Genomic DNA, 27608 nt, shown 5'->3' on the forward strand with positions numbered 1-27608 from the left:
GGGCTTGCAGATGGCAACAAAGCAGTCATAGGCCATGACTGTGAGAAGGGAATACTCTGCTGAAAACAAAAACAAAAAGAAAAATACCTGTGCAGCACATCCTGCGAAGGAGATGGCCCTGGTGTCCCAGAGGGCATTGGCCATGGCTTTGGGGAGAGTGGTGGAGATGCAGCCCAGGTCGAGGAGGACGAGGTTGAGGAGGCAGAAGTCCATGGGGGTGTGCAGGCGCTGTTCGCAGGCTACGGCTGTGCTGATGAGGCTGTTGCCCAGGAGGGCAGCCAGGTAGATGTGCAATTAGTTTTGCTTTACTGACTTACTTACTTGAATTACAGTGTTAAATGCCATGAGTAATGCTGCTCCAGTGAGCTCACAGCCTGCTCACATCCCACACATCCTGTAAGTTCCCTCTCCTTTCTCTCTTCTCCCCGTCACCTGCAGATCATGCCCCCAGCATTAATACGTGGTGCACAGAAACTGCTCCCGGGCACAGCTGTTTCTCTGCAGCTCTGCCCGCTTGTATGAGCTCCTTGTGTCCCAGGGGACCAGCCCAACTCAGCGGGAGAGGATGTGATTTTCTTCTCCCCATCTCCCTGGAGATGTCCGTGAGTCTCCATGGCCAACAGCTTCTGAAAGGCTGCTGGATGATCACAGAATCACACATAATGGAGAGGTAGAATGGCTTAGGTTGGAAGGGACATTAAAGTCACTCACTCCCAACCCCCCTGCCATGGGTAGCGTTGCCAACCCCCAGATCATGTTGTCCAACAACCCATCCAATATGGCCTTGAATGCCTCCATGGCTGGGGCATCCACCACCTCCTTGGGCAGTCTGTTCCAGAGCCTCACCACCATCCATGTGCAAAAATTTCAGAAGAGGCACTTGCTCACTTACAGACAATTGCTGATGAACAAGGTGCCTGGGGTGCTCCTAGATGTGGGCAACACTGCCTGCAAGCTCTGGTAAACAACCTCAGAGATAGCCACCTCCTTTCTGAGCATTAGCTGGGAGCCAAATGTGAATGGGAGTATTCTTGGCCATCCTAAATGACACCAGAGCTCTGATTTTAGGACACCTGAGAGTATCATTTTTCACCTGTCCCCTTGGAGCATGCTGAGTTATACCGCATTATAAGCCCCACAATGGCTCTATTGCCCGTGTGCCCCCTTCTGAGCACCACTACCATTGTGTAGACACAGGATCCAGCCAGGGTATATCCAGTGATGCTTTGCGAATGGAAAGCTTTCTAAAGTGTCTTTACACTAAGGAGAACACCAAAACTATGAACTCCTTGAGCTAGAAATCTTTTTGCATTTGCAGACCTAGAATCTTCTGGGATCACAGAAACATGGCAGGATGGTTCCCACCTGTGAAGCGATGAAAAAGAGGGATAAGGACTCTTCACAGGGGGTGGTCAAGGAAGACAAGGATAGGCTACTGCTCTGTATGTGAGAGCACACTGAGCTCTGCCTTGAGAGGGCAGAGGATCTTACTGTGAACTGATGGAAATGGCTTAAAGAGGAGACCAGCAGTGCCTGTTACTGGTTTCCTGATCAGGAAGAACAAGAGGAAGGGGACCTAAAAAGACAAACAAAGCAAAAAGATGCACAGAAAGGAGGCAGTCGGTGAGCCACGCTGTGGGCCATCCCCAGCCCTCGGTGTGAGAGCAGGGCAGTCTGGGCTGAGCACGATGGATCTGTCATGACAAGGAGGAGTCCTGCAGTGCTGAGCACAGACTGCCTGAGGTTGCTGAGGTCTCCATCTGAACAAGAGGCAACGCGTTTGGCTCAAGCTGTTTGGGATTCAGGTAATGAAATGAAAGCCTTAACTCCCCCCTCCTGCCCCCAGCACCTCTCCTAACTTCCACTTTGGTTTACAAATCTGCCTGTGGTTAGAGGCCAGATCTAGGTGATCTGTAAAATCCCCTTCAACCTGAACCATTCTATGATTGTGTAATGTTATGTCTGCACTGCCTGAGCTGAATCACTGGGCTGTATAAGGGAAGCCAACCCCTCCGTGTCCTGATCTGTCCCCTTTGTCATACATGCCACGAGCAGAGGTTTCCAGATTGGACATCTGCTTCTCTCATGTGCAGAAGTGTCCAACCATGCTCCTGGAATCTAGTGGACATGTGGTGATTAACTGATCTGACTTGAAAGTATGTTTTGCAGTGATGATCCCGCTGCCTTTCAGGAGCTGTCAGCCCTGGAATCCCCAGGACATCTCAGGGGAGATGACTGGGAAGAAGAAATCACATCCTCTGCTGCTGAGCTGTGTGGGGCACCTGGGACACATGGAGCTTCTATGAGTGGGCAGTGCTGCAGAGAGACAGCTGTGCCCAGGAGCAGCACTCGTGCAGCACACAGCAGGGCTAGGGACTTGAACTGCCCGTGAAGGGGAGAGAAGAGAAGGAAGAGAGCTTTCAGGCTGTGTGGCACATAAGCAGGCTGAGAGCTCACCACAGGAACAATTCTCACAGCCCTTGGCAAGGTAAGTCTCTCACTGCAGGCAAGGAAGCCACATTTCCTGGAGGATTCACTAAATCTGGGACATACTATTGCATGTCAGGCTGCAGACTGTGTTTCTTCAACAGGGAATAACCTCTGCTCCAGCTGAGGGCTTCCCTGCTGCAGCATCAGGGCACAGCCCTGAGGGCTGCTTGTCTGAGTGAGCTGCACTGCCAGCTATCTGCCCCAGGCCAGGTCCTGCAGCTTTTGGAGCAGCGAGTGCTCCTACTGACCTTAAGCTGAAGGCCGCAGGACACAGCTCGCTGTAACCTTTCAGTTCTGTGTTGGCAAGGGGATCCCTGCGAAGTCGTGGCACATGCAGAATAGTTGTGTGCTATGTGTGCGCTGTGAAACAGTATTCCCTCCTGTACCACAAGTGTAGCTGATAGCAGCATTCAGTTAGAAGTAGGGACAGAAGGCCAGTGCACTCTGTAATACACCAATACCACTGTCCTCAGTATTTAAAAGCTTTCTGTACTGTAAGAAAAGCCAGGCACCCACCCCATGCAGCCTCCCAGATTTCCCAGGACTAACTACAACCCCACCTTATAAAGCACATCCATTTCATTAGACAGGGATTGCAAGCTATACTAGAGATATAGGATTTATAAATGCTCACTGATAAATACCAAGGCTATTCCTGTTCCGAGTGGCTAAAGAACAAAAAGCTGGAGGTCCTGCAGTTAGGACACAGCTGTGAAAGTTAAAGGGTGCTTACATCAGATGTGGGGTTGTTTCTTTTATTTAAGCAGAGGTTTCATGGTTACTTTGAATCATAAATAAGATCTGCTTCTAGTAGCTGACCTGTCTTCAGCTTCTTTTAGTCTTGTAGCCTTGCCTGGGGCTGTTTCAGTAACAGCACCTTATGGTCCTATGTTATTGTGCAAAGCTGTTGTTTTAAGCTTCTGTCTAGAAGAGTTGTTACATGTTCCAGACATAAGTCTGGCAGTCAGAAAAAAAGAGTTAAAAATAATAGTAAAAAAAAAAGCACTGTGAGCCAAGTTATGAGGAATTACCAGGTAGAAGAGTTAGTTTCTTCATTTGGGAATGCTATTTGTTACATTTTCCTTTAAGGAAAGAAAACAAAAGCAAAAAGATGCACAGAAAGGAGGCAGTCAGTGAGCCACGCTGTGGGCCATCCCCAGCCCTCGGTGTGAGAGCAGGGCAGTCTGGGCTGAGCACGATGGATCTGTCATGACAAGGAGCAGTCCTGCCGTGCTGAGCACAGACTGCCTCAGGTTGCTGAGGTCTCCATCTGAACGAGAGGCAACGCGTTTGGCTCAGGCTGTTTGGGATTCAGGTAATGAAATGAAAGCCTTAACTCCCCCCTCCTGCCCCCAGCACCTCTCCTAACTTCCACTTTGGCCTTATCTAATCAAGACTATCCTTCTGATACAAGGGGGCTGAAATCAGCTCCCACCAATTGCAAATGCCTCTGTATTTTCCTGTGCAAAGCCACTGTCTCCCTGTAGATACCAAGCACCATTCCTGGACAACTCCTGTTCCTCACAGTGCTCTCAGCACCCGAGCCTGCCATCTCCAGCTCCCCATGCTGTACCACGTGCTGAGCATTGGGAACAAAATTTTTCAGCACCTTCCAAACCAGCTCCTAGAAGTGCACATCCATACACCAAGATGGGTGCTACAAATGGCCTTCCCTCAGGAGAAGAATGTCTCTAATGAAAGCAAGGCACACAGCAGAAAACTTCCCCCAGCATCCCAGCCTTGCCCAGCCACACTTGTCCCAGGATGGCTGCAGGCTGTGCAGCCGGGTGCCCAGGGCTGTCATGCAGAGCAGGGTCAATGCTGTGCCCCAAGGGGCTGCTTGCCGGGGTAGGGACTCTGTTGCCTGCCAGGCTCAGCACTCAGCCTGCCCAGGAAGCTGCCCAGGGGCAAAGAGCTCACAGCTACACTGCACCAAAGGGGAATTTCCACAAGGAAGACCAATACTGGGATTTTCTGCTGTTTTTTTTTTTTCTATTTTCTGCTTCTAGGGGAGTGTAAAGATGTAAAGTGAGAAACAGAACATCATATATCATGCACACAGCTGAGAGTCCTAAAATGCTTTCAGTCTCTCTTGTTCTTATGAGCATGTATTTTCCTTGCTGAACCAATTGAGATTCTCTTATGTTCCCTTTCTCATTTGCAAACATGAGCATGCACCTACACAGTGCCTGCTAACAGGATGGGTTCTGATCAACAAATAGGAATGCATTGCATCTGAGCTGGTGTCTGTATGTTCAGACAGGGAAAAGATGAGGAAACACTTTCCAGGTGAAAAGTCTGCAGGCATGAGAGATATGATCGGGGAATGAGAAAAAAGTAATAGCTTAATCTTTTGAGAGGAAGAATTTCCCAGAAGAAAACATATAACTGCCTTTATCATGGACACCTTCTTCAAAGCAAGCCCCCACCCAGAAACAGCCCTCACGGCTGTTAGATCCTCTGCAGCCAGAGCTCTTTCAGAGTATAGGAACATCTACTCAGGCTGGAAAAGCTGGAAGCTGGAAAAGTTTGCTTTCCCTTAATGAGAGTTATGATGTATCTCCCTGAGGCCCTTCGGAGCTGTGATCTGACCTTCAGGATGCAAATCTTTCCCATAGCCTGAAGAACAAAGTCGAGGGAAGAAGCAGAGTGATGCTATATGCATGGAAATGCTGTGGGGTTGGTGAAATGGACGTTAGGTGTCTGTTTTAAGAAGCGCAGTGATGAGGTCTTGCTCACGTCCCTTGAGAAAGGATGGGCATTGTGTGATGAGCAGTCGGTTCCTCTTCTCTCTGCAGAGTCTGGCTTCTTTGGAAGGTAACTTGTGAATGCACTTGCCTTCCATCTCCAATCTGTGCTATTTCACAGCAACTGGAAACAAGCCCACGAGCTCCCTTTATCCTGCACTAAGCAGCAGTGAATCTCTTTGCCTCCCAGGTCTCAATCACAACCGTTCACAATGAGTGCAGCAGAAGTGCTCAGGATTTCTGACTTCACTGAGCACCCTTTGGGCATCATGAGTAGGATGAAACCATAGGAGAAAAAGCATCCCTAAGACTTTGGTTTTCAACCCACACATTTCTTGTGTCAGTTGTACAGATGCCTACAATTACTTTTGCATTAGAAGTGATTTCAACTGACAAATTCTAAAAGAAAATCTGTGACCACAGTACCAACACATTCCTCACAGGGACGTGGTTGTTTCCTTGAGAGAAGAAAGGCAGAGGCCTTCATGGCAAACTCAATGTCATGAACTGTAGCTTACATCACTGACCTCAATGAACATTTCCCCCTTGGAAAGACCTGTCTCTAACTTTCATACTCCTTGGACAGGTCCTCATGCCCACAGGTCCTGATACCCAGAAGTGCCAAATGCCCAACAGCAGCTCCATCAGCGAGTTCCTCCTGCTGGCATTGGCAGACACGCAGCAGCTGCAGCTCCTGCACTTCTGGCTCTTCCTGGGCATCTCCCTGGCTGCCCTCCTGGGCAACGGCCTCATCAGCACAGCAGTCATGGTCTATGACTGCTTTGTTGCCATCTACAAGCCCCTGCACTACAGGACCCTCCAGGGCAGCAGAGCTTGTGCCACCATGGCAGCAGCTGCCTGGGGCACTGGTGTTCTCTATGCTCTGCTGTACACTGCCAATACATTTCCTATAGCACTGTGGCAGGGCAATGCTTTGGACCACTTCTGTGAAATCGCCCAGATCCTCAAGCTCTCATGCTCACAATCATACTGCTTCCGGGAAACCGAAATTATTTATTTTACCAAGATGGGTGCTACAAATGGCCTTCCCTCAGGACAGGAATGTCTCTATTGAAAGCAAGGCACACAGCAGAAAACTTCCCCCAGCATCCCAGCCTTGCCCAGCCACACCAGTGCATGCTCCAGGGCTGCAAACTGCCAGAGAACAGCCTAACACAGTGCTGGACCGTGAGGTTAAGTCCCAGCTTTTCCCAGACAGAAGTACAGATGAGCACCTTTTGGTTTTGGTGAACTACTAGGATTCAGCAGTCATCCCCACATCCACCTCACGCAAAGCCATATAGCCAACTATGAAGTTCTGCTCTTGCACTGTGGTTAAGCTGATGGTCCTTAGAAAGTTTTTCCATGTCCATTAATGGATTCACAGTAAGTCAGTCCAGATGTCCTTCCAAAAATCATAACTGATATGAAAAAAAAGTGCATTGTGCATCACAGTGAGAGGAGTTACAGCAGGAGTACCGGGAAGGTTAAGTTGGCAGCGCAGTTCTCAGCATCCTAGCAGAGAAATGGGAGAGAGAGCCAGGGGATGGCAAGGCAAGTAAAGAGCAATCAATTGCAAGGCCAGTTCTGCTCAGATTATGTGATTTATTGCCTAACCTCATCTCCAGCCAAGATGAGGAGCAGCTATGATCATAAGTAATACCCCTAAACTTGCCCCAAGCTGTCTACATCTTAAATCACCACTTCCTAAGTTTTCAGCTGAGTTCTCCCTCGTGCAATGCAAGAGTCAGGGCTCAGTAGCCTATTCCAGCTCTGGATTTCCAGCTCCACTCAGGAGCAGCGAATGACCCACAGGAGACCTCTGAGGAACGAGGACCTAGCCCCTATAAAGTCATTTCTGATCTTCAAAAGAGACTTATCAGGTGAAATCTTTATGCAGAAGAGACAGAACACCCACAACTTTGTGCCTGCGTCTTCCCAGAGATCCTCATTTTGCACTCATCATTTCAAGGGGGTCAGTAAGGACTGTGCAGTAAATAGCTACACAAAACCAAAGCCAAGCCAAAATCTCACGGTTCCTCTTTAACCCCAGACAGGACTCTGCCATCCCGTGCTACAGAAACCCAATACTGAAGGCATGGTCTGGTGTAAGGAACCGTACAGCAGAATACCTTTGTGTGCAGTCTGGCCTTGCCCGGTCTGTGGGGCTGTGGGGGTTGGGGGGAGGACAGGGTTGTGTTGGCTTTTCTTTCCGTGAGCCACATGATAGAAATGTCCCAGAAAGTCGTGGGTTACCTTTGGAGTTCACTTCATTCTAATTTACATAGTGTCTTTTTTGTGTGTGTGTGTGTGTGTGTGTGTGTGTGTACTGGTGTGAAATGTATATGCCGAGAAGCTCATGTATTTTTATGTAAATATTTTTTGTGGTTTCCCCACTGCCCTCCTCTGTAAATATTTAGAATTCTCATATTCTCACTTTTTATGATGCAGATGTGGTTTTGTTTCTGTTTTTTATTTGTACTGTAATGCAGCAATCCAGACTGAGGTGTCTTGTGGTACTAAGCAAAAGCAACAGTCCCACTGAGCTCACACTCAGATGTACAACGTGACAGCATTAATCAAGCCAGGTTAAAAACTATTCCTGGGTACATGTGTGCTTGTGCCTCTGCCTCAGTAATTAACAGTAAAAAGAAAAACCTGGAAAGCCAGTTCAGGGCCACAGCAGGGATCTCTAAAGCCAAAGGACAAGGTGACTTTGTGCTCATGTGCCAGTACCCCTACTGCTGCTTGTCTGCCCGTCACAGAGCGGCCCTGACCGCTGCGTAGCGAACAACAAAGCGGCCTGGGCATCTTCAGGCCTCCCTCCTTCTCACCCAGCATGACAGGGCAGCAGAAATAGCTCAGCACAGACGGTGTGGGCAGACAGATGGCAGCGGCCAGGGGGATTCTGACACAGCAGGCATATGGCTCATTGGCAATTAATAGCAAAAGTAATCAGGAGGACTTTCAGCAGGTCTTCTCTGGGGGGGACACCTGTAATGACTGAGGGTTATTGCGTTTGGTTTGGCCTCGCACGTTTCACAGAGCCCACGTCAGGGACACGAGAAAAAAAAGGAGAGAGAAGGAAAGGAACAAACTGGGGGAGCAGGAATGAATGTGGAGTGGGTTATCCCTGTGTGCTCCCACCAGGCGGCATTGTCCAACCACTTCTCACTGCCAGCTTTTGGGCCCACTCACGAGAATTAGGCTTTGTTCTTCTAGTCAACTCTGTTCAGGTGCCCGACTCCTGATACCTAGGGAAAGATTTGGGGGTGTGTTTTGGGGGTGAGATTTGGGTTTTTGGGCTCTGGCTTAATGTCCTGGGGCAGGAGGCTCCTGGAAGTGATAACCAGAGCAACACAACGGGTCCACAAAAGGCACACACGCAAAAACCAAAGTCTCCCCTCCTGCAAATCAGCGGTCACCCTGAAGGACAGACAGTCTCATCAGGAGCAATATATTCCAGGAGAGCCTCTTCCTGCTGCACTTCAAGTTGTCAATTTAGACACAACATTTATAAAAACAAAGTGCCAGACAGGGCCAGGTTCTCAGCCAGGCAGCCAGCAGAGCCACCTCCACAGCCCAGGGCTTGCTCCCAAGGCTGGGAGACACCTGCCGTGCCCCTCGCCCCTCCATCACGTGCTCACCTTTCACAGGCTTCACTTATCAAGATCTTTTAGCTGTCATTCTGAGAAAGATCTTAGTGGTCACCTCATGTAAAGGATTTGTTTTGCATCTCTGGTTCCTCTTCTTTCCTTTCAGTTCCACTTCTCCCCCTTCATCCAGCCCCAGCGGATGGGAATGGGAGCACAGTCTGTCTCAGCTTCTACAGAAGATGATGCTGTGAGTGGGTGGGCGCACAATGAAGCGTGTGCTGGCCAAACACAAACAGGAGACCACATGTTGGGCATTCAAGATTCACTAAACAGAAGAGGGGAGGTTTGTTGATAACACCGTGCAATACAACAGCCTTCCAGCTCACACTTGCTGAGGTACATGTAGGGAACAGAAGGTGCCTCAGTTACTACAGTGCAGTCTCCGTTTTCTGCAGCACAGCAAGAGAAAGGCTACTCTAAACATCCTCCCTCCCCTCCCCATGTTTCTGACAGCACTGCCCAAGGCCGGTCTCCCTTTGCTGTTTGCTCTCTTATGATTTACTTCAGCACATGGCCAACATCAGTAACACAGATTACTGATAAAGCAAGCATCAGTGCTTTCCAACTCACTGATGTCTGAAAGGCTTCATGAAGCCGTGGCGTGTTCCTGTATGCAGCAGATAGGAAAAAGGAATAACAAGAAAGCATACATATAGGTAACTAATTTTTTAATTTTTTTTAATGATGTTCTACTGTCACTAATGTCCAAGAGGCAAAAGCCAAACTCAATACACAGAAACGGAATCAGACTGAAAGCAGCAGTTGATTTCTGTGTCTTTGCGTCCCCTTCCCTTCCAGGCAAGCAAACAAGGCCTTTCAGAAATTGCTGCTTTATTCAGCAATGAGAGGGGCTGTGTAGATGGAATGCTGGATTCCAAAAGTGCACGCAGGTGCCTGGGGCTTGATCAGCGTCACCTGGAAGGAGGAAAAAGGAAAGGCAGATCAGCAAGGGCCCTTCTCTTCTCTGCTGCCCTGGCAGCCCGCTGTCCCAGTGCATCCCACTGAAGGGAAAGGGAGCGGGAAGCTGCTGTCCCTTCCTCAGCTCGGAGGTGGGACGGTGGCAGGGAAAGAAAGTGAATTCCTGGTTCCCTTCCACAGCCACAGAGACAACTTCCCGAGGAGAGGCTCTTCTGAAGAGCTGCAGAAATGCTGCGGGACCCAGGCAGCACCTGGGAATGCTTTTCCGCACCCCACCACTGTGTCCTGCCTTGCTGCCCCTCCTGTCAGCCCCCTGCTCCTTAGTTCTTTCAGGACTTGGGGTCCTCGTTCCCTTGGCCCATGGTCCTGGGCACTTGTCCTTCTCTATCACTGCTCAGAGCATTTTGTGTTCTCTCACAAAAGACCTACAGCTCCATCATGGCATGAGCTGACCCACGGCAAATGTGCTGCACAAGTGGTACTCACTTGGTCCGGGGGTGATGGCAGTCTTTGTCCTGGGTCGTCCCTGGAGGTGGGTGCCTGGAGCCATGTACTTCCCCTTCCTGGTGATGGCAGGCTCCACAAAGTAGCAGGGACCTGGCCCGCAGCTCTCCACTGCAGGCAGTTTAAACCCTATAAAGCTGTACATGGGGGCGTGGGCTTTGGTGGGGCTGTGGCCCACGTAACCTAGGAGGAAAAGCAGAAGAGAGCACACCTCTGTGTGGCTGCATGTTTCTAGCTGCTTTGGAACAGGGGCAGTTAAGTGCCCGGCCCCGAATTTCCCTTCCCGCGTGACTTCTTCCTCCAAGAGCAAAGCAGGAAAGTTGTGCAGGACCTCGGAGCACAACAGTCAGTCCCTTAGTGCAAGCAGCCATGTGAGTGCCTTGCAAAGTCACCAGAAAAAGACAGCGGAGCTTTGGCCAGCACGCTGCCTGTACCCAGCAGTTTCCAAAGGATTTCCCGCACCACCCATGCAGGCACTCCACAGCGAGAGCCCCCTAAGGGTCAGCTGTTCTGCAAGACCCCGTAACGCCTCTGTACAGCTGCAAAGCTGAGCCTGTGCTGGGCAGAAGAGGGCCCCTCTTTCCCTGGGTCACACAGGGCAGCACCGGCGGGATCGGCCTTCCTCAGCCAGGCCTGGCTCGCTGCTGCGCCAGAGAGCCGGGAGGCTGTGACAGAAAGGGGAAAGGCTCGGGAGCTGCTCTGCCCCATGACGGCCCCAGCGCGCCCCATGCCCTGGGAACGGTCGCTGTACCTGTTGTCCCCGGGATGCAGTACTGGGGCCCGGGGCTGGGGAACTGGGCCGAGATGAGGCCGCGTGGGCGATGAGGTCTCCACGTCCCCACCCAGGCTCCGTCCATGCTGGCGCAGAGATGCCTCCAAAGCCTAAAGGCAAGAGCAGAGGAGTTACTGATGGGCTGCCCTGACGGAGGCCACAGGTGAGCTTTGCTTCCTGCCCCCCACGCCTTGCAGCCCAGAGGGGCAGGCAGGAGACGAGTCTCTCCTTTGCTCAGCTGCCAGCTGTCCGCCACGTGGCTTGCAGCTCCTGAGCCAGAAGGGCCGGCAGCAATTTCTCCTTACAATCTGTGACATAGTCATCAAACTTGTGAAATAAAGCAATCTGAGCAAAAAAATGAAAAACTCGTGAAGAAACTTCCTGAAATAAGGAACTCTGAAAATGATGACTGAAAATTTTTGAGATAAAAAGTGACGCATTTCTGAAAAATTTCTGGAAAAAGGAAATAAACTTGATGAGAAATCATAAAACAGTCCTCCATAAACTACTGGGAAGAGAAAAATAAAAGCAATAAAACAGAAACACTGATAAGAAAATAAAAAGCAAACCCTATGAATGCAGCCTTGGGGCATGGCCCTGGCAGTCCGTGCCATCCCCTCCATCCCCAGAGCGCTGAGCAGAAGAGATGCATACAGTGGGCACATCTGGGATCTGTTCCACGGGGCACAGCTCTGCAGGGTGCCCTGCCTGGGCTCCTCGTACAGATAAGCCCTTTCTTGTTCTCAAAATCATCTAAGAATGGAAGTGTCTGTAGTAGGGCAGCCAACATTTCCAAAGTGACAGGCAGCCAACCTGGTTTGATTACAAAAACAATGGAAAACCTGACAACAACTGATTTTTTTCCACCCTGCTGGCATTTCTCATAGGATCTCACGGCACTTCCAATAGGTACTGATGTACTTCCATACACCAAATGGCAAGGGGCTGCCTGTTAAGTTTCTTAAATCGAGGAATAATCTCCAACGAGAGAGCCTGTAACCTGATTTATTTACAAGAAACCCCTCTATGTGAGCGTTGCTATGAAATACCTGCTCTTATTTTGCATATATGCAGACATAAATCCATAAAGATCAACACAGACAGATTCTCCTTGACGCCACTATGCAGCATAAGGGAAATTCAAGAAGGGCCTTCCTATGCCCAAGTTGAGACCTTTGCAAACACAGGGTGTAAAGGAGCATTTTCACCCCCACACTTTTCAAGCATCCCATTGGACAGTACAGATGGACTCTTTCACAAATAGGCTTCTCACCAACGTAGAGCTGTAACACAGCCAGCTCCAACGGCTTGTTTGTGCTGTGCCTTGAGAAGAAGTGCATCCCAAAGCCGTCCCCCACTCCATAAACACAGATGTTGATCACAGTTTAAGGTGGGCTGTAAGAACAATGAAGGCACAGGATTAGTGTGCTTACACGGGCTGCTCCCTGCATCAATCTCAAACTCTCCTTTACTGGGACCTTTCAGCCCTAATCCAGCAGAAATAAGCAGCAGTTCCTTAAAGGAATGCTGGTGGATTACTGGGGGAGTTAGAAGACCACCACATCAGGTTTGCTCACATACTGGTCTCTTTGCTGATCTCGCCAAAATCCTCATGTGTTCTGCTGTGACTGCTGCAGAAAGGAAACTTGCCTCCTTTTCTCAGGTACCTGGTGGGAGCTGGCTCGCTCTGCTCTGCATGCTGCTCCTCCTCCTGCAGAGTGTCAGCCAGCCCCTGAAAATCACCAAGATCTTTGTCTTAGAAGCTCTACAGTTACTACCAGTGCGGCCTTTCATCATTCAGGAAATTTTATTCAAACCAAGAGGGAAAAGCAACTCACTGGGACGGGGCTATTTTCAGAGCAGGACTCTCTTGGGACAGGGTTATTTCCAGAGCAGGACTCCTGAGAACCCTTGTCTCAGTGTTCCCAGATTGGACCCCATAGCATTCATCCCCTACAAAGCAACAGTCTTTCTAAATGATTTATTTTTTCTTTTCTTCACTTCATTCCTTGAAATGCACATTCTGATACAGTATCCTCATTTTTCTGTAATGAATTCAGAGGCTTTGCCAAAACTCACTCACAGTGGAAGCCCCACCTAGCTAATGTTCCTCCTTACAGCACAAATCTAAGGAGTGTAGTTGCAAATTCTGAATGTCACAAATCTCAGACACCTTCAGAGACAAACAGACAAAGCAGAAAGCTGCCTGCTGGCACCTCACAGGTCAGCAGCAGAACTGGGGAGGGAACCTCAAACTAACACCATCCCTTCCTGCCTGTCCTGTTTCTTTTCCTTCTAGATCCAACACTGCCAGGAGGTTTCCTCCATTCCCACTCCCCCACTGACTGTTTTTGCTGAATGTGCTGCACTGATACCCTGACAGGGCAGGTCTCAGCCTCCAACCTGGAGTGAAAAACTGTGCCACCTTCCTAGACTCACTCTGTTCTTTTGTATTTAGCGTGGTGTGATGACAGCATCATCCAGGTTCTCAGCACAGACACTGGTCAAGGTTTAATGCAGGCTGTTGGCAGATGTCAAAATCAGTGCCAGAATGCAATGGCAGACTGTGAGGTTGCACTGGATGTCAGGCTGAACAAGAACCAGTTCTTCCACATCCTTACAAGAGGACTTTTAATTCCTTTTCGTAAGTAAAGAGCAGCTAGTCTATCTGCTGATCTCTTACTATTTCCAGGTCTGGCTAGCACAGGATTTAGTTCAAAGGCCACTCTGGAAAGCAGAAGGTCAAGGAAGCCTGGTAATTTGGACAGGTACTGGCTGACATGAGGGCTAATACAGACTTGCCTCTGCAACCCAGCATATGACACTACTTTGCTTCTGGGCTATCACCAGCTCAGAAGCTTTCTCGTCAGCTGATATCAAACACAAGAACGGGACACATTTTGGAGAGGGAATTCAGTGAGTTTGGGCATTTTTTTCTTAGCAAAGTGACCATGAGAACCACTGGAACACCTTGCTTAAGAGTTGTTACTGCTCTGGGTAGGCAGCTTTGGAGTCTGAAGGAGTGAAAGGGAAGGGCAAAAGTGCAGGAGTGTTAAAAACATCACACTGTGCTCTAATGCAGCAACAGTGCACAGATATGGCCTAAAACCAAATCCATTTTTTAGCTCATGCACCATACCTGCATTCACCTGTCAGTAACTGAGATCAAGGAAGCGCTTGGCAACTGCATTTCTGACATACAAAGCCTATGGCACTAACACTGTGTGCCTCCTGAGCTCCAGAGCACTGCTGAGGCACCCAGAGTGGTTGGTCAGCTCTGAAAATGCTATCCAGAATGCTGAGAAGCACAACTTCTTCCCGTGCGGCACCACTCTGTTGGTGCTTCCTTTGGTCATGCTGGAGCTGCCCTTCCCTCCCAGCTTGGTGCTCCCTCTCAGCTCCAAGCAGCTGCTGGACAACCCAGGGGCTTGTCCTGGGACTGAATTTCACCACACTTCCTGCTGCAACAAGTGGGAGAGACGTGTCACCTGTCACACTCCCTCCTTCTGAGAGCACTGTCCTACGGAGGCTGTTCCACTGACTGACCTCTGGTGTCCTGATAGACCTCACATACACAAGACAGGGGACTGCTTCCTACAAGAACAAAAATCATTCTCCTGGAATAAGATGATAGGATGTTACAGGGGGCGATTCTATAACAGAGGACATTCTTTCTGCTCAGATGTCGTTCAGTGGAAGCAAGAAACAAAGGCACTGAGCCCTCAAAATTGTCAGGCCTCCCAGACAGCTTGGAGTGCAAAACAAACCCATAAAGAAAACTCTTTTCTCCAGGGACAAATGCAAAAGGCACAGCCAGTGCTCTGCAGGCTTGTGGGTGGCAGAGGGCCTGAGAGCAGCGTGATCACAGAACTCCATTCTAATCATAGGTACGTTAACTTCACTGCTATTGAGTGCCAACTGCTCCAGATTTCAACGGAAGCAGTGAGACCACAGTCAGCTCTGCATCCCTGCGTGCTGCATTGGCTTTTCATTCACAGTACAATGTATGGTGAACTATAAGCAGGAAGACCTACACCGATCTACTTGCATTCAGCAAAGCACACATCAAACCTTCAGCTTGACACCCGGGTTGGAGTGGTTCAGGCTGCACATGGTCAGTGCCCCTCCAATGATGCAGACAGCAGTATCCTGAGGCCTGTAAGAAAGACACAAATACAAAGCTGGAATAATCCCGCAGCAGCCACGGGCATGGAGGCAGCAATCCTGCTGTTATCTCCCCACATCACATTTCATTTCTGTGACGCATTGGGATGAAGACCAACAAAACACACAGCCCAGGAAATCGCCTTTAAAACACCATCTCTCCTAAACATTTACACACTGTGCTCACGGTCCTGACAGCCTCCTCAGCACACCCACACAACGTATCCCTGCGGAGCTCCACCGTGACACATCACCAGTGTTTAATGCACGATGGAGATGCTGCTGCAGCTGTTCAATCCAGATCGATCTGGAGTCAAACGAGGACAGCAGTGGGGCTTCAGAGCTCTCGGGCCTGGTTGGAAGGGCACAGGCCAGCCACAGTTTTGCTGGATGATTACAGAACAGGGGATTTATGCTTCAGCTTAACTCTGAGGTTACACTCCCTACGTAGCCCCGAAATACAGGATTTCACAGAGGGAAAAGGAGAAAGGGAGAAGGGAAGTGTCTGCATCTAGCAAATGCAAAACCAGGCACATCCCCTGCACATTCTGCTTTCAAGGGAAAGCTGGGCCTTCCTTGCACTGCTCTCCCCAATTCCTTATGTTTTCCACTCTCAGGGATAGCACAATGTGCTTGCTACCCAGAAATCAGCTTTTGCCACCACCTAGAAGCTGAAAGAGTGATTTCTGCAGAATCTATAGTGGACATCCCACCAGCTCCATACCATCCCCTGCTCTGGAGAACAAGAAAGTCTCAACACAATTAACTTTATGTTGCAGTCTCAAAACTACTCTCTGCTTTCCAAGCAGGTACTTGTATTAGAACCAAGCTGTTTGCTGCAGTGGTGAAAAGCAGCACGCATTCATCTGCTGTCTGCACAAACTTGGGATCAGTGATAAATCAAATGGAGCATGAGACAGGGACGACCCTGCCATGCACCTCCACACTGTCTTTGGTTACTCCTTGCTAAGAAGACACCCTGGAAAGCCCTTGGCACCTGTTAATGTCCAGAGGAGCAGCAGCATTCACCTCAGGAGAGCCATCAATGATAAGAGAACTCCACAGGGAGCAAAACCGCTTCTGCCATCAGAATGAGATGCTGGCTCAGAACAAGTGCATCAGCCATCAGGTGCACACTATCGCTTCCTTGCCCCTGGAAAGGATGCAGAAAGGTAAGAAAAATCAAAACGACTGTTGTTACCAATAATCATCCAGGGCATGGGTGTTTTCTGGAAGCTTACCTTAGGTCAGCATAACATGCCCTGAACAGACAAAAAAACATATTTAGGGTACTTTAGGACGTGCAGGCAGACCACTGTTGTGGGGCAGAGAGGGAGAACCGTGGCTTCAGTGCCTGCAACCTGTGAGCAACTTACTGCAGAGCTTCCTTGGAAAGAACAAGAGTTAGAGTGGAATCCTCTGCAGAGAATTCAGCATGACAGCAACATGCTCTATCAGATGCTTTACGCCTGCAGTCCCTGGACACAGTGGCAAGTGTTCCCTTGTGCATGGCTTAGCCCCTGCATCCAGGAGCACGGGACAGGATTTCAGTCTGTGCTGCATTAGCTTCCCGTGCAGAGACTGCAATTCAGTGCACTCGGCTTCCTGCAGAACAACTCTGCACCTCCTGTGCAGGAACAGGCTGTGAAAGCTGCACTGCAGCCTTATGATAAACAGGTTATATATAGCAATTGTACACCCAGGGCGTGCAGCTTCAAATATCTTGCTCAGGCAGACAAAAGGTTTTGCCCCATAGTGACAGCACGAGTACTGAGCAGCCCCACAGGACAGAGCAGTGCAGTACCTTGTCTTTTTGCCTGCATTCAGACTCACACCACAGCTCTCTCACAAGGGAGAATACCTTTCAGGTGGTGGAAGCTACAGCTCCCAAAGTCCTGTGGGTACATACCATATCTTTACTAATTGGACCACAGGAACAACAGGGAAACGAAGAAGGCAGCTGATCTTATCAGCAGACTGAAGTCCACAGCATCAACCTCCAATACCATCATTTATGCATTTTAGGTTGGAACTGTAAGAGACCTAAAGATTTCAATGGAGAGGTTGTGTGGCCAGCTCCCACATGCTCCTCTGGCATATCATAAAGTTTGGAAAAGACCACTAAGAGCAAGTTCAGTGCTAACCCATCTCCCCTGTGCCCACTAGTAGAAACGTAGAATCATTAAGGCTTGAAAAGACCACTGAGATCATTAAGTCCAACCACCAATGCATCCTAACCATCAACACATCAGCTCTACATGAACCAGTCCTTGAATCTGCCATCACTTTTCGCTGCCACTAACACACCACCCCTGCTCATTCTCATCACAGACAACAGTCCCAAGTCCCAGCATCACGGATTCCCCCTAGGACTTGGGGTTACAGGAATTGGTCTAACAAGATCTTGGAGCTCCACAAACGAGGTGGCTGTGCAGTACCAGCGCAGTCACTTCACAGACACAAGGCTTGACTGAGGAAGGGAAACTGTGTTTCTTCTTATGCAAAGCCCAGATACACAGGAGGGATGAGAGGATAGTTTTTCAGGGTCAAGAAGAGACAAGTATCTTACAAAGGCATTTACAAGTGTGTTAAAATAGGTTTGAAAACGATGAAGTCTGCTTCAAACCGCATCAGGTTAAAGAGGAACTAAGTACACACAGGAAAAGAAGCAGCAAATAATGAGATCATTCCTGCCTGTGTTACTCCTCTACCACCATAAATTAAAAGGTTAAATGACAGCAGGAGCAGACTTATTAGGTTAAATGAGACCAGGAACAGCCACAATTCATGCAGCACTGCTAAGAGAGGCTGAACTAAGAAGCCTTAGAGATCAAAGTTTAGGGTGGGTTTTATACATATACATATATATATTTACACACATCAACAGCAAGGAAAAAATATATATGTATATGTATATATACACACATACATATGTGCCACAGGAAGAACAAAAGGTTTTGGTGTTCTCATGGAGTGCGTAGGGAACTATCATTTCTAGCATGGATAAACAACAAACAATTTTGGAACAGGAAGAAACCACAAGACAGTTATAGGCTGCTCTAGGATTAGTGGGAAAACAATCTACAGGAACACTGCCTCCAGCTGTAGTGCTCCTCAGCTCCCATTTGTGGATATGGCTATGTATTTCCTTGGGTTAACTGCCAATTTAACAGATGAATGCTTGAGCATTTCACAGAGGAGGATAAAGCAACTGCTTTGAACAAACAAGGACACAGTAGGAGTTATGGATTGAAAAAAACCCATAAAACACCAGTCATACTAAACCCAAGAGATGATTTAGCAATAGTACTACCCTCCCCCATCTTTAGGGCAGCACTGTGTGAGCTCAGATGAAAAAGCACACAGCTAAATGGTGCCACATCACATGCTGCATGCTGATCTTTCCAAAGAAGGAGATTTTATACGTGCTGCCTATGGAGATATCTCACCCATTCCTTCAGATGTGTGTTACACTCATAATGGCGAGCTGCTTCCAAATTCTTCCTCTCCTCAAGCAGTCAAGAGCAACTCATCCTTCAGCAAAATCATGGGAGAAAGATCACACTCAGGCTGTGAGTCACAACATACCCTACACTGGATGGTATCGGTGAGCTCTCATGTGTAAGCACCATCAGGCCCACTTGGTCTGCTGGGACAAATGCCCTGTTAAAAGAAATTCCCAGGCAATTCCAAAGCACAAACAAGACAGAAGCTCCACCCAAAGGGCAGGCTTTGCTCCTAGCTTTACTCCTAGCCTGTGCTCTGAATGTGTCACCAACCTTCAGAGGCACTTCACAGCGCAGCTGGGCTCCCACTGACCACAGCAATGGAAAGGAGCTTTTCTGGTTGGTACTTTCCAGCAGAAAGGTGGAAGGGACTGCAGGCTTGTGGCATGCTGGAAAAGGATGGTAGTTAAGACAGCAGGAAAGAAAAGAGAAGCAAAAGAAAGCAGAATTGCATACTGCTCTCTCCGAGGAACCCTGCTCAGTCTTTTACAAAGATTCCCTCTCCTTCACTGCTGCCAGCTTCCACAGATTTGGACCATGAGCTTTTCCTCCCTCGCAACAGTGTGATGTGTAATACAAAAAGAAACAGTTAAAAAAGAATCCTTTTAAATTCTCTGCTGTTCAAGCAACTGCCTCCCTTTGATCAAAAAATACAAAGCCTTTTGCCCCAACCTGCTGCTGAACTGCTGTCAATCACAGTAAAACCATCCTCTGGAAACAAAGACATGACAGCCCTGTTTGATTTGGGCTGTGGTTTAGTGGAAGTTCTTTGAAACTATTTCATGTAAATTACTCACTCAACTCATTTGGCACTATGGCAACATCATACAGCAGTCCTTTATCTTCCAAAACTGATAGTTAAAATCTGCCTTTAGATGAGAACCCATTTTCATGATCTTTAATATTCGTACTCAAGAGACAGTGAAGTGTTGCACCTCCATTTCATAAAGCAAATATAGACCAGGCACAGTATTTTGGCATCAATCTCTTGTCAAAGCTACAGAACCTTTGATTCCAAGAGTTCTCATGTCTTAAGCTGAACAAGATTTTCCCATAAGGGAACAGCCCCAATAACCACGTGCTCTTAAACATGTAAAGAAGAATCCAAGTGACACACAACTCAGCAGAATGTAAATGGGTACTAAGAATGAGAAAACAAAGGTCAGAAGACCATTTGCTTACAGTTAGCTCAGAAGGAGCCAGAGTCAGGGCTGCACGGATGCTGTCTCTGCTCTTCTGCCCACTCTGTTTCAGGTCCCATCCCTCCAGCTCTTTTTGTTGGGCTGCAATGTATCTTGTTTCAAGGAGATGGAGAATGGCATTCTTGCTGCCATATCTGTTGCTAAGGAGGGGCCTTGATATCTCACACTCATTAAAACCACCCACCCATCCTGTCCAAAATCCACCATCTTATTTTTAAAGGAAAATCTGGAGCGAGGAAGGTAGGTTTTGGTCTACCAAGAACGTAGGTAAACAGATTGACTCTTGTATGACTAGATTTATTTTATTTATTTTATGTTTTTTATTTTATTTTATTTTACTTTATTCCATTTACGAAGTGACTTATATCCCCTGCTGTCAGCTTGGCATAGAATTTGGATGCTTCCCTGTTACAAAATACATTTTTGCTTTCATCAGGTAGATGTAAACGCCCCAAGGCCGGGCTAAGGGGGAAGACCAGTGTGTGTGTGTTCACCTCAAAGAGCCAGACACAAACAGTGGCTCCTGCCCCACCCACCTAGCTGACACTGCTGACTCTTGGCCCCCAGGCCCACTCCCCCCTGCTCCAAATGAACCTAGAGGTTTAATTTAACTCAAACTTCCCTGCAGCAGCCACCTCATTTGCTGAGAACTGCTACCTGGACTTTCTTTTCTGCCTCACTACAAAGGTGGCAGTTGCTGATAAGAAGCCAGTCATATGCAGCGTGCCAAGGGCGTGATGATGGTTGTCATGCTGCAAGTAAAACCCTGGGGCATTCAGCAAACATGTGAGAAGATTCAGAGAATAGCCGTGATGGTCTCACCACAGATCACCCACATGAACCAAGGCAAGATCTTCCCCTCAAAGGACACTGCTACTAGGAGGAATAAAAAATGCCCCAACAGCATTCTGCAGAACTTGATGGAACTTACAGAAAGGAAACTGAGGTACCAAACAAATCAGTGATTTGTAAAGAAAGCTCTTAGAGAACTTGTAGCCCTCTCTCTGTCAACTCAGTGCCCTCACCCTTGAGGCCCATATTTATCTTTAATGACTTCACTGACAGCAGATCAGCTTAGCTCTAACAAAATCAGACTGAACCAGACAGACAGAGTTCTTTCCAATTACAGCTCTCAACCATATTCAGCAAGATCCCGTTCTAATCAGAAATAGTAACTGGCTCAGAAGGGAGAGTTAGCAGTTGGACTGTCTTTGGTTCTCTGCAAATACACACCAGATGGCGTGGACTGAAGTTAGAGGCCATGTTGAAATCCATCACACGAACATCCTGGCAGCTTGGTGCAATGGCTTTATCCCTACCTAAGCTCTCTACATATAATGGGAATGTCATGTTCTGGTCAACACTGAACATGGAGAAAAGAAGACTGTATTTCAGTTTTAATACCCTGGTACCTACCTGAAAACTCAAGAAATACGTACTTGATTAAAACATGTATTTGGCATGCCTGATTTTTTTCACCTATGGGCAAACAAGAAAGCAAGTGGGAGCAATGGGAGGAGCAGATGTGACTCAATTCCTGGCGCTGCCCAGCAAGACCCCACATAGCTGTCTCAGAGGGTGCTGGGACCCAAGCAGGGGTACTGGCTATCCTACAGCTTTCCTTTGATGAGCTGATCCAGTGTTTCATGAAGGAGAGGCTGGTGCTGTGTGTACGTATTCTCAACACCCTACAGTGCAAAAGAAGCTCCTGCTATGAATTAATACAGCAAGGCAGCAAGAGAGCTGATCAGCAAACCCACAGTCAAAGAGCCCCAGCATCTGATGGATGTAACAAGTATTAACCACTGAGTCGAGACTTAGAGGGCTGTTCAGCAACCAACTTCCATTGTCTAAAATGAGAATCACACCTCAAACGTTCAGTGCACTTACTACTGAACGTCTGTGTCATGGTTATATGGTTTTCTGCATCAGTACTCCACATTCATAGCATCACGCCATGGTTGGAGTTGAAGAGTTAATGCAGCAGTTCTGTCTTCTGAAGAGAAGAATGAACTACAGCCTCCATGGGCCAGGAAAAGACACGGCACGCCCAGAAGACTTCATTTTGTTATTTTCTGTCTTCCAGAGGGAGGGAAAACATAAAAGAGCAGAGAGGTCATACGATCTCTGTCTCTTTCCAGCTCCCTGATGGCCAACGCAGCATCAGAGACTCAGTATCAAAAACTCTCTTTCATTTATTGGATTTATTAGCTTCAATCCCACTTAATTTGTATTTCACTACTGTAACTAAGTTATTTTCCTCAGATTATTGCCACTGGTTTTTTTGGTTCCTCTTCTATCTAGGCCCATCCCCCTGCCACCACCCTTCTGGCCGTGGAGCATGTAGGCCCCCTGTCAAGAAGACAGCCCTAGGTCTAGAGCATGACACCTCTGAATGCCAAAACACACGGCATAAGATGGCAGATCCATACCTTCAGTCCTTTGAGGAACTGTTTGGTGATGGCTACAGCATCCTTGGGACCAAACAAGGACCTGTTTCCCTCCATATTCCACAACAGGCACTAGCTGTACATGGAGAGGCAAAACCAGAGTCCCATTAATCTGGGAAACAAGATGCCAAGCAGTTGTTCAGTCAGGTTCAGTAGAGGCACTGGAACAATGACCAAGAAGTCAGAGAGATTGATGCAGTCCTAAGAGAAAAACGAAGGGAGAGAAGAATTCTCTGAAGTCAAGAAGCAAGTGTGTGCCATGGCTCTGCCTGCATAAGGACAGGCTTTCATTTCCACAGTCCTATGCAGTGATAGCAGATCTTTTACACACTGACTTCTCCACCTCCTCACTACATTCGTCAAGCTCTCCCACCCTCTCCCTCCCAGCCAAGCCCCCCTTACTGTTCTGGTTAAGTTCCTTGCTACAGCTATTGCCTACTCAGCGGGAGGTGGAGGAGGGAGAAAGGAAGCGTGCACCAGGCTGTCTGCATGCCATACACAAGTCTAGATGCCAGGCAAGCACAGCATCTCTGCTTTGTTGATTTCTTCATAATATCACCGATTTAGGAAATGGAAATTAAGTAATTATTTATGCCTTTAACACCTACAGGCCCCAGTCAAGCTTCGTGCTCCTTTTGAGAGGTATGGTGCAATTCAACAGAAAACATTACTGTGCAAAGTCCAGGCAAGCAACAGGCACTGCCACCAACTAAGAACAGTTTGACTGCTGTGTGCCCTCCTGCCATTCGTCCAGCAGCAGGAGAAATACTGCATTACCTTTTGATATCTCTCTGAAACACCCGTCCTTGAGATCTGCCATCAGCCCTGGTAGGCTGTTGCTGCTGTGCCACTCGTAGTGCAGGGCACAGAGCATCAGCAGCCAGGCAGGATCGAGCTCTGTCACCTTGGGGTTATGCAGGAGGCACCACACATCCTGCAGCAAGATACAAAGTGGGATTAATGGAGGGGCCTTCAAAGCACATTAAATCAGACTAATATCAGTCCCACTGCCTAGTAACCAAACTGCATGCACTGTGTCATAAGCAACAGACCTGAGCTTTCTATGTGCTCTCCAGATAAGATTTATTGGGGTAAAATGGACTGCAAGTTGATTTCATGAGGCTGGGCATTCTCTGTAATCCTCTGTAACACACCATAGTGTGCTGCACAGTGAGCCCAGCTCAGTGCATTCCTCCCAAAAGGGGCATCCGCTGATGCTCCTAGAAACCTTTAATGTCTGCCCTTTTACTTTTCCAACCCAAGCACAGCAAAAGCTAACCCACAGGTTCCATCATAATATGAATCATCAACAAAAGAGTGCTAGCAGAGCTACACTGTTAGTCTTCTCGTGGAAAACTAAAGTTCGCGTGGGGACAAAGCATCCAAAAAACAATCCACATCAGAGCACTACAGAGTCCACAATTCTCCCTGCACTGAACATTAAAGCAAAAGATCAGCCTGTACTGGCTCACCTGTAGGAGAGCAGCAGAGCTTCCAGACATACAGGGGTTGAAAGGGCAGTTCCAAGACAGGGACAAAACCAGCTAGGAGGAATTTTTCCATGCTGCAAGAGAACATGATCTTCAAACACCCCAAGAATCCCAGCACACCTTGGCAACACTCTCCCAGCCTCCCAGAGAAATAATGTGAAACAATGCTGCAACAGTTGTTACTGACTGAGCTGATTCAGCTGTGTTTGTTGTTATCTTCCCTCTGATGCAGACCAGTTTTAGAAATATGGGCTAACATCCTGGCTGTGAGCAGTTCACGAGGGTAATGAAGAAAACTCTTGTTGAGGTCAGGAATTCACCTGTCAGGGTAAAGACAGAGTCCCACAGAAATGCCTGCTTGCCAGATTTTGGATCTTGTGCTAGCAGCACAGAAGCAATGCCTATAGAAGTGGGAAGCTTGTAAAACAGAAAAGCTATTGTCCATCTGAGGAGATGGGATTCAAAACCTCCCATTCATCTCTCAAGCCTCACATCCAGTGTCAGGATTAATAAGAGACTGGGAAAAGAATAACCAAAATGTACTCTGCTCAAGGGCCCTTGGCCACCAGAGACATGAGCAACTGCTGAAGTTTCATCAGTGGGAGCACAATTCTGCCTTTATATTGTGCACTGGTTATTCTTCATCACGTCTGTGACTTTGCCCCTTCGCTGCCATAAGGAGACTGCAGCAGAAAACAGCCTGGGGCACTGCAACTAGAGAGATCTCTCTCTCTCATGTAGAAAATACCGCTTCCATTTTTGCATTTTGCTTTTGTCTTCTAGCTGCTACGTGGTTTTCAGTCACTCTCAGTTAACAGAAACACAGTAGAGCCATTCAGGCATGTAAACAAAAACAGGCAGCCTGTGTGCCTTAAAAACCACAGAAACACCGCTCAGTGCAGACTGAGACCTGAGTTAGCATCGAGGTGATTCTAGCTAACAACCTTACCACCACAGCATGAAGTGGGGGCTGACCTCCCTGCACCTCCACCCAGTTTCCAGCACTGCCACATATTCCTCTAAGCATAACGCAGTAACATCCAACTGCTCCACCTCCAGAAGTTTGTGTCATCCCTTTCTCCAGGGAATCTGAGATAACCTCTAACTAAAAAAGACCAACGTCTTCCAAAACGGACCCCAGTGCCAAGCACCCAACTTTCAACACTCATGCTCTGTGCTAAGTCTTCAGCAGATTATCTGCTCACAAAATCAGAAACAAAGATCTCAGCACAGACATGATTTGCTGACAGATTAGAAGTCAAACATTTGACTCTGAACCTGCAGCACAAGCCGAAACCAGAAACCACAACATAGCAAGAGAACATCAGAGGTTGTGTTCAGCAAATGCATTATATAGTTACAATCCCACTACAGTACCTGGTCACCAAAATTCTACCAAATGTAAGCTATTAAATCACATCTAACTGCTCACAGATCTGTACAGCTGTGGTGACTTCAACAGGTCTATACCAATTAAAATCAGCTCAGCATTTGGTGACAGATGACAGTGCTCAGAGAGCTGATGTTATCACTTAGCCACCCACTTGGTGGGTGAACTTGATTCAACTGTGGGGCTTCTGGAATCCAGCAGGCTCTAAACAGCAGCTCAGGGAGCAGTCGGAACGAGCAGGCTTGTAGGCTGTGCTGCAGTGGTGCAGAATGGCCTACCACAGGGTCTGACCCCCAGTAAAAAAAATACCGTGCTGAACACAGGGCAGTGGTTCCTGCCCCCACAGATCACTCACTGCAGAGGTCTGAAGTGGACTGTCAGCATACAGTCAGCAGTGACCTGCACTGTCCTGCAACACATGGGCTTTAACAAGTCCTGTCTGTACCCTCATACCTGCCATGGATTCCAGCTTCTGCAGCTCCTCAGGTTTCCTCTTCTGGAAATCCCCCATAATATTCCTGATGGACCTGAACTTTGCAGAGATTGGCAGTAACACGTTTTGCATGGAAAAAGGAGGGGATCTGAGAGAAAACCACGTGAACGCAAGTCCTGATAGAGCTAAAACACAGAGGCCCTCCGCACCCAAAACACTTAAGTGATTCCTCTAGTGACACAGTGGATTCAGAGTCTGTTCCTCAAACATTTGTCAGTACATTACAACCAAAATAAATTCTGTTCTAACCCCCTGCAGCTCCTGAATGAGACAGTCCACGTTCTCCTCAAGGTACACACAGCAACAGCGCGGCAACGAGAGGGGCTCAGCCCCATCCCCCATCCCCGCGGGGAGGGCTCTCAGCTCGGTGGGCTGCAGGAAGCAGACGGCCTTCAGGTGCTTCCCGGGCTCCCTGCCGGGGGAGTCGATGCGCTCACAGAGATACACCTCCTCGTGCAGGATCTCGGGCTGCGCGTACACCATGCTGACCGCGCCGGGCTGCGGGGAGCGCCGCGTCACCGCGCGCCGAATACCGGCCCCGCGCCGCGCCCCGCCCGCTGCTCACCGTCTCCCGATCCGTCCGGAGCCCCTCCATGCCTGGCCCGCTGTCCTCGGTCATTTTCGACACGTTCTGCTCCACAGCGAGCACCGTGTTCATCTCCGCTGTGCGGCGCGGCTTGGCGCGGCTCGGCCCGGCCCGGCTCCGCTCCGCCACACGCCCGCTGGGCGGTGCAGCCCTCCAGCGGCAGCGACTGCTGAGAGCGGCGCGGGGCCGCACTTCCGCTCCTGCGCGGGGCCGCACTTCCGCTTGTCTCTGCTTACGGCGGTAAAGATGCGCAGAAATATCTTTACAAAAGACAAGCCTGTTTTTTGGGGGGTTCGGCTTGGAGAAGCTGATCACTGCGAAAGACGATAATGCTGTGCGTGGCAACGAAGGTAGCACTCCCTGCTGGCTTATCTGTTGGGCCAGGTATGTCACACTAACAGAGAGAAAAGGAAAGAAAAATGAGAAATGGGGGATAAAAGGCCTTCACTGAACTAACGGCTTTGGAGAAGAACTCCAAAGAAAAACATCTTTGACGGAGAAGTCCTGAAGAGAAAAAACCTTTGACGGAGAATTCCTTGAGGGGAAAAACTCTTTGGAAGTAGCCCTTGGCCTGCTTGCTGTGAAGCCTCCCGGCTTTCTCCCATCCCCCGCGGTGCCCAGACAAGTTCCTGAGAACAACGGCCCTACTACGAACCTCGCTGGATCCACGGTGGTGATTATATCTCTCTTTCTTTCTACCAATTCTTGTAGCTAACTATAAATCTGTGTATCTGTAGTAAGGTTGTAACTGGGGAAGCTAGAGCATTAACAGCTTTAATTCCACTGAGTTGGATCTACAATGCAGTGAAAGAGTGAGTTAACTTCTGTTAGTTGTCATGTTACTTGTTTCTTGTAACTAAGAAGATGTTCACGTTGTTGGAAGGCAGTGTCTGATGCTTGTACGTGATGCAGTTTGCAGTAGGTTTTGCAAGTTACTGAAGCTATGGTATCTAGTATAATAATTGGCAATGTCAGTCTCCAGGGAGAACCAAAGGACTGGCATGACCAGCTGGCCTGCTGTCCCTCAATAAACAGTTCCTGTTTTTGTATGCCGGTAAATATATCAGGGGGTTCCTCTCGAGTAGAGACTGGGGTCTTCTGATTCTGCTCTGTGGTTCTTGAAAATAAAATGAAAAAGAAGCCTGAGGTGCCCCTGAATAAAATTTTATCTGGTTATCTAGATTTCTTGAACGGAAGATACCATCCATTCCTAGTATAGTTTCCTTATGTGTGCTTTTCT

At 48.4% G+C, this 27608-nt stretch overlaps 1 protein-coding gene across 1 annotated transcript; it reads right to left on the minus strand.

The window, feature by feature from the left end:
- Nucleotides 1-9614: 9614 nt before the first annotated feature.
- LOC136057430 (ciliary microtubule associated protein 1A-like) lies at nucleotides 9615-11172 on the minus strand. Its single transcript, XM_065750151.1, has 3 exons — nucleotides 11067-11172; nucleotides 10269-10498; nucleotides 9615-9808 (listed from the first exon to the last, which is right to left on the minus strand). Exons 1-3 carry the CDS (start codon nucleotides 11170-11172, stop codon nucleotides 9725-9727), a joined length of 420 nt encoding a protein of 139 aa, XP_065606223.1. The 3' UTR covers nucleotides 9615-9724.
- Nucleotides 11173-27608: the final 16436 nt, after the last annotated feature.

This window comes from Cyrtonyx montezumae, unplaced genomic scaffold (genome assembly GCF_038088225.1).
Source record: "Cyrtonyx montezumae isolate F1298 unplaced genomic scaffold, pur_monq_1.0 scaffold_65, whole genome shotgun sequence".
In the NCBI taxonomy this organism is placed as follows: domain Eukaryota; kingdom Metazoa; phylum Chordata; class Aves; order Galliformes; family Odontophoridae; genus Cyrtonyx; species Cyrtonyx montezumae.